General features: G+C 35.3%; 1 protein-coding gene across 10 annotated transcripts in view; it reads left to right on the top strand.

Moving 5' to 3' along the window:
- The window catches only part of tp63 (tumor protein p63), a 42,305-nt gene extending 34,585 nt beyond the window's left edge, over positions 1-7,720 (top strand). For 5 of the 10 annotated variants that reach the window (XM_067374887.1, XM_067374889.1, XM_067374891.1 and 2 more), the window contains exons 8-12: positions 280-404; positions 4,459-4,601; positions 5,862-6,048; positions 6,154-6,247; positions 6,451-7,720. In XM_067374887.1, the coding sequence (XP_067230988.1) occupies positions 280-404; positions 4,459-4,601; positions 5,862-6,048; positions 6,154-6,247; positions 6,451-6,753 (852 nt within the window). In that variant the 3' untranslated portion in view covers positions 6,754-7,720. Of the gene's footprint in view, positions 1-279; positions 405-2,597; positions 2,717-4,458; positions 4,602-5,861; positions 6,049-6,153; positions 6,248-6,450 lie in introns of those variants that run through there. The other 5 variants (XM_067374897.1, XM_067374890.1, XM_067374894.1 and 2 more) reach the window with 2 other exon arrangements.
- The last annotated feature ends 65 nt before the right edge of the window (positions 7,721-7,785 follow it).

Below are 7,785 nucleotides of genomic sequence, written 5' to 3' on the forward strand. Positions count from 1 at the left end.
TGATCTTTTCTACACATTCTATAACATTTTATGTAGACTACTAGTATTTTTTTTTAATTCAAATTGCATATGAACAATAGTGTATTCATAAATGAACATTAATATAGATGAATAAATTATGAATACCTTTACAGTGCATTAAAACTTGTTACATTCATACTTCATAAAAAGTGTTACAGAAATATTTGATACTGAAAAGATAATAAATAATAAAGATAAAAATAATGTAAGAGTCTGAAATCCAGACTAACCACTCCTCTCTCCCTCTCTGTGCTTCAGATTAAAGGCCGTGAAATCTATGAGATTTTGGTGAAAATCAAAGAGTCTTTGGAACTCATGCAGTTCCTCCCTCAGCACACTATTGAGTCATACAGACAGCAACAGCAGAACCTACTGCAGAAACAGTGAGTACCTTACACATGCAGAAAAATTCCCTAATAAAAATGAGGGAGATTCTGCCTCATTGGAAAATTGAGGGAAAACAATTATATGGGGAACTGATCCACAGCTCTTCATTTTTTTTAGAATGTGACTAGGCAAGGTCCACCCACAAATTGATATTTGTGGCAGTGTTTTAATAACTTGATCAACCTGCTTGCTTTCAACGCTTATGTGTTTAATTGTGATTGCTCATTAACTGACTGTGAACTGACTTTGCAATTTCAATTCTTGGTTTGTTTGATCAGCCATTAATTTCCACCTCCTAGAGTGCAAACACTGGAACTTAACATGGCAATATAATTTTCTCACAATGATAATATAATCTTGGTTACAGCATGAATGTATGCGTTTGGATTGCATCTGCATGAGATTTGTGTTGTGCATCATTGATGATGTTGTTAAAAGATTAGCCCTTAATCAAACCCTGCTGTTTGACCCTGGTCACATAATTCACACCATATTAGCTATGTTTTGCATTCTGTATGGCTTCTCATTAAGGGTGTACCTTGCTCTGATTTATTTAGTTTTTTTTTTTCTTTTCACTTTGTGATGTAAAGATTACCATAGAACTGCGTCTGAGTCAAACAAGTTTATGGTCTGGAGGCAAATTTTTATTGGTCTTCATGGTAAATGCAAATTTGGCCTGCTCTTAACCTTAAGCATAGTTTCTTCGGAAACATATTCTGTATCTGCTGTAATAGTGCTCAACAGAGGGGGAGGGAGAGACCTTCAGTAATATATGATTTTATCAGCTTCTCTTATTAAGAAACCAACTGATGTCTGGCAATGAGAATTTAAATGTCAATGTTTTCCTTCCTGTAAATTTCCTTAAGGCCGTTTAAACCATCCACACCCAACTGAGCTGTTCAGTCATTTTGTAGGTCAACTGGATTCGCCATGGATTCCCTAGGGAAGTTCTAATGGGTTTTCAGAATAACCTTTTTTAATTATGAGTAAAATAAAGATTTAGTTGCATAATCTCATATATATATATTTTTGTTGTTTTGTTTTTTTGGGGGCAATTTTAGTCATTATTAATATTGTAGAATAAAATGTCAAAATCCTTTAGTAATATTAACCACAGACCACATTTACTTTTAAATAAATAACACTAAAAACCCATAGATATTCCAGAGGGAACACATGGCTTAAAAATGCTAATTCTCTACTGGGTTTTAGGACAATAAACAGCTCTATTTAGTCAGTGTGAGAAAATGGGAAAGAAATGCTGGTGATTTTAGGGTTAATTTGACTTTCAGGCTCTGGTCTGAGCTAAATGACTAGGTAAGAATGACCAAATAGCCATTATGTTTTAAAGTGTCCCTTTTTACAAGAACAAGAAAAGAGCACACAGGCTGTGAAATGCGCATTGTTTGACTCTCCAGAACTATCATTTGAGTAGCCTGTTAATGCAGTACACATCGAAAGCATCCCTGTCCTGATTAAATAGGTAGTTTATTTAACATTTCCTGGGACAAATGTGGTTTGATCATTTTCAGCTTTGTCTGCATGCTGTTACTTCTCTCTTCTTTCTGTTTTTCTAACTATATATTTTTTTCTTTGTTATAAATAAAGTTCCTTCTGTCAGATTCAGTGGGTTGGGCGTTTTATTTGGTTGATTTCCTTGTTCTTTCTTACTGTTTCTACAGTGTAAAAACTGAAATTACGTCCATAGTTGCAACTTACTGCCACCTTGTGGAACGATTATGCAAATGCAAGAAAAATGCAGATGGAAAAAAAATATGCATCCTAATATCAGATGTTTCAACATAGTTTGATGAGCTTTTTTTTTTTTTTTTTTTTTTTTGACATATCTTTCAGCACTTTTAAATCATATAATGTCATTTTATTCAAACGAATGAGGCTTTCAAGATTTGTAGATGCAGAAGTTTACATGATTTCCCGTTTCTATATTTTCTATTATTTTATTTTATTTTTTTGTAGGTCTATGTGCAATTCCAGTTTGATTTACCCATCATCACCTGCTCTTTTATTTCACAATACACTGAAATATCTGTGTAAAATTGTTTAATCTTTTTCATTATCCTGTCATTTTGTTATTCCTCTACCTCTTTTTTCTCTCTCCTCTCCTCACATTTGCCTGCATTTTCCTATCTTTCTATTTCTCACTGTCTATCTTTGATTCTTTTCTACAGTCTGTTAAGGGCCCGTTTGCGCTCTGAGCTTCTGGACCCAATAGGTGAGCAGAAGAGGCGCTTCAGTGCTTCCTGAAAATAGGAATCACATTCCTCCTCCCTCAGAGCATCCTTCGCTCATCTATCTCCATCTCTTCTTCATCTCATCCTCTACCCCTCAAGGGGCTCCTTGTGCTTCTCCGAAGTGTCACCTGTGGTAACTCCTAGACTTTTTATATGCCACAAATATAGGTTGAACACAGGATTGTGTTTCTACCACCTGAAGACCTCGTTTTAAATGTGAGCTCTCAAGTGAAGTCATTTTAGATATTTTTGGAAAGTCCATTGCATGATTTTGTCCCTCCAAAGTGTATTATCTAGACTGTGGCGCTTGTTTATCAATTGAAATGATCCGTTTGTGTGTTAAATTTGCTTACACTCACTCAACGTACACTCAGATTTAGTTGCATTAGTATACTTGTTCAATAATCTGAAGTGTCTAAATTTTCTTAACATTTCATTTTCCGTGTTTGATGTTTCTTAAAGGGCCCTTGTGACTGAGGCGATTTGTTGCCTCAGCATTTTTTATGTTCTGCTGGTATTGCACAGAAACCCATTGCACATAAACAGTATAGCAACTTCTCAGCTGACCACCTTATTTTTCTCTTTCTCTCTCTCTCTCTTCTTTCCATCTGTTTTTCTTCTTTCTATCTCTCTAAATAATCCTGAATGTCGAAACTGACCAGGAACCAAGCACACACCTTTTTATGGGACTCATAGTTTTTCTTTAAGCTCTTGATGATGGTTCATCTTAAATAGCTTTTTGTTTTTGCCTCTGTCTTCATTTTATTATTGGAGCTGGACTCATTGAGTTGTCTATAAATGTGGGGGGATAGACTTTATTGATGACTGAATTTTGATAATGCTGGTCATGTTTTGTAAAGTGTACTGCTGGGCAGTTTTTTGTGTGTTTTGTCTTGATTATTTGTGCATTTTCTTAAAAAAATGTATTTCCTGCTATGTACATGGCAGTTAAGAGAAAAGAAAAATGAATGCTATAGTGTCGACAGATCCTTTTGTTGTTTCATATGAAATGAATGGTTGTTGTATTCTCAATGGCTCTTGCACTTTTGTCAGTTACTACTATTCAATAAATAACTTCTCTGCTTTTGTGTTCCTATCCCTACACTTCCTCTTTATTCTCTTTTCTTCTCCTTTATCTCCTTGATTCTTCTTTTTTACTTTTTACTATACATTCATGTGAACAAAGAAAGCCACATATGCGAGTTAAAGGGTTAGATCACCCAAAAATGAAAATTCTGTCATCATTTACTCACTTTTATTCTTCTGTGGAAGAAAATATATTTTAGAGAATGTAGGAAATCAAACCATTTAGATTTTCAGTGATTTTCATTTTCCTCTCTCTCTCTCTCTCTCTCTCTGATCTCTCCCACAAAATCATATGTGGGACAGTAAAAGATGACAGAATTTAAATTTCTGGGTGACCTAACACTATAAGACCATATTACACACATATGTCACGTAAATTAACAATAATTAAGTCTTTTAACCATTTTTTCTTTTGTTTAAATTTCTTTTCACTTAGTAAATCAGAATGTTTTTTTGTTTGTTTGTTTTTTTTTAATATACATGTTTATACATCTTTGCTGAGAATTGCAAAACAACACAAACATGTTAGAGACCTTCCACAAAGTGGAAAACATAGAAAACATTTAATCACAACAAGGTAGCACACTTTTCTGTAATATGCCTATATGGGCCTGTGCGAAGAGTTCAGTAATGGGAAGTTTGGACGTCCTCTAGAGTTTAAGGCAAATATCAAATGACAGTATGAGAATCTGTATCTTCCTCTCTCCCTCAGGAGCTCTCTGCCACCCCAGCCTGCCTTCGGTTCCAGCTCACCCACCCTCGGCAAGAACAAGCTGCCATCAGTCAGTCAGCTCATCAACCCCCAACAGCGCAACACACTCACCCCATCCAGCATGGCTGGAGGACTAACTGACAGTAAGGCCCCTATTTAATCATCAGTTAAATTAATATATGCTTATATTCTATCTACAAATGTATCAGAATATGTTAGGACTAATAAAAGATCTTATAATCAATATAAAGCAATTTCTGAAGTTAATTTTACATGAAGAAAGTGCCTTCAAACCCTTTCTGAAGGAGGTCTTGTCTGGGCTTGAAAAATTCTCAGTTCTCAATGTCACTTTGACAGACAGTTTCCTTTTAAAATCGAACTAGATCTTTGTGGGACAATCTGCCTTCCCTTTAGCACACTTGCGCTGTCAAAATTTTTCATGATAAATATGTATTGTGAAATGTGCTGTGAGAAATGTGCCTCAGGTTTCATGTTTTCTGAAATCACCTAATGCATATTTGGTGCCCTCAGGTGTTTATATAGTGTATAATATATACAGGCTAAAATAAATGCGGGCAGGTTGGGGACAAGGAAATTTTGCATACTTTTATTTTATTGGTAACACTTTACAATAAGGTTCGAATAAATCATGAAAAAAAACAATGAATACTCTATATACATATGATAGAGAGAGAGAGAGAGAGAGAGTTTGATATCATTAAGATATTTTAATAACTCTTATGCTCACAGAGGTCGCATTTGTTTGATCAAAAAAATAGTACAATTATTAATAGTGTAAAACAATATTTTTCAGGATTCTTTGATGAACAGATCAAAAGAACAGCATTTATTTGAAATAAAATATTTTGATCAATTTAATGCATCCTTGCTGAATAAAAGTATTAATTTATTTAAAAATTGTATAGTAGCATATCACGGTTTCCACAAAAATATTAAGCAGCAAAAACTGTTGGTATTAAAAATGTTTCTTGACCACATCAGCATATTAGAATGATTTCTGAAGAATCATGTGACACTGGAGAAAATTCTGATTTGCCATCACAGGAATAAATTACATTTTAAAATATATTAAAAAAGAAAATATATTTTTTTAAATATACTTTGCAAATGTAATAATATTTCACAATATTGTTTATACTGAGCATAAGAGACTTGAAAAATATTTTAATGATTCAAAGCTTTTGAGCAGTTGTGTATTTAAAACGAATCATTGTTCAGTTAATTCATGTTTGTTAATTTATACACCTTGAAATGTCATAATTGTGTTAGTGTATGCAGAAATGATGCTGTAAAAGTATTTTTGGTTGTTATTCTGTGATACCTAATGCAATAACTGATGAACCTTATTGTAAAGTGTTACCATTTTATTTCCCTTTTCTGAGGTTTATTACAGTCTCAACACTTTCCCCTCCCTTCAGTGACCCCTCCCATGATGGGCGGCCCTGTTCCCATGAACACGGACATGAGTGCCCTGAGCCCCACCAACCCCCTGCAGCCTCAGTTACAAATGGTGCCCTCCTCTCACTGCACACCTCCACCACCCTACCCAATGGACAACAGTATTTCCAGGTACACAAATACATTCGCAGTAAGTCTCTCTAAAACGGCACACAAGTGAAAGGGAAATTGCATTATTGTACTACTTAATTAAAACTTAATATCTTACAATTGCAGCTTCCTGTTGAGGCTGGGCTGTTCAGCCTGTTTGGACTATTTCACAGCTCAAGGACTGACCAATATCTACCAGATTGAGAACTACAACTTGGAGGTGAGGAATTTGCCTTTCTCCTTAGTGTCTTTTTCTATCAGTTCAGACTTGCGAAATCATTTGTCAGGTGCCTGTTTAAGATAACGTTGCCTAGAATTGTTACTATAGGGCAGTAAATGCTATGATTCTGAATGTCTGGGGTGACGGAGAGATCAGAGCAGTGGCTGCTGTATTCATGAGCTCTGTGGTATATCCATCCACAGGACTTGTCCAGGCTGAAGATTCCCACAGAATTCCAGCACATCATCTGGAAAGGAATCATGGAGTACCGGCAGACCATGGAGTTTTCTCCACCTCCCCACATCTTGCGCACCTCTAGCGGGACATCCACTGTCAGCGTGGGCTCCACCGAAGCCAGAGGCGAGCGCGTAATCGATGCGGTGCGCTTCACTCTCCGTCAGACCATTTCCTTCCCTCCGCGGGATGACTGGACCGATTTCTCCTTTGATCTGGCTCCAGATTCTCGCCGCAACAAGCAACAGCGCATCAAAGAGGAGGGCGAATGAACATACATACATACATACAATGGCAACAGTGTACATTTACTGTACACACACACTCTCTGTTTTATATTAGCACACTTGGTGTTGGTCCAGATCGTTTCACAGTTTTCCTAAGCAAGTGATGATTAAAAAAAACTGTGAGCCTCATAGTCTAGTTCACTTACACTTAAATGGGCAGATAAAATGCACTTAAAGTCCTTTATGGTTTCATTTTCTACTGGTGGATTTATCTCTGGTTGTCATTTCAAGCCCCTTTATTGAATGCAAGCAGCTGTGGCTGAGGGGAAATGGTGCTTTGCTAGATTTTGTCATTTTTACTGTTTCTTGAGACGAAGCACTTAAGAAATGCTGTTGTTACTACTCATAAAATAAACACTGAACGTTTGGGGTTTCATTCATTCTTTTCTTTTCTTTTTTACAAGGCCAAAGGTATATTTCAACGTGTTGTTCTTTTTTTGTATAAAGAAACAAACAAAACAAAACAAACTTTAGTGTTAATTGTAACCAATGTTGAAATAATTCCTTGCGGTTGAACAATGTCATTTTTAAAAGGCTGACGTTTGTCGGTTTTGATTGTATGTATTTCAAATCGCACATGGTTCTTTATTCTCACAGAAAGTGTTATTCATCCATTTTTATTTGTGGTGTAAGACTGATGTTGTCATGTAGCCTCTATGTAAACCCTTTGTATCTTCTATTTGTCACAAACACTCCAATACTAGAATTGCAGTGTTTAAGTATTGACTATGTTTACTGGCCTCTAAAAGTAATTTTTATTGGTACATTTGCCAATGTGTTTATACATTGTCAATGTAATGTGGCTTCAGTATTTTTTTTTAAACCAATTTCCAATTCACTTGATACTCGTTATTAGCCTTTTGTGGCAATATTGTACAGTTTTTTTTTATTTCACTTTCATTTGACAACTGAGTAAACAATTCTTTATCAAACTATTAATAAGGAATTATTGTAAATATGTTGCAATGTACTTATTTTGATATAAACCAAAAATAAAATATCATTTAACATTGTTTA

Source organism: Chanodichthys erythropterus, chromosome 21 (genome assembly GCF_024489055.1).
Source record: "Chanodichthys erythropterus isolate Z2021 chromosome 21, ASM2448905v1, whole genome shotgun sequence".
Taxonomy (NCBI): Eukaryota; Metazoa; Chordata; class Actinopteri; order Cypriniformes; family Xenocyprididae; genus Chanodichthys; species Chanodichthys erythropterus.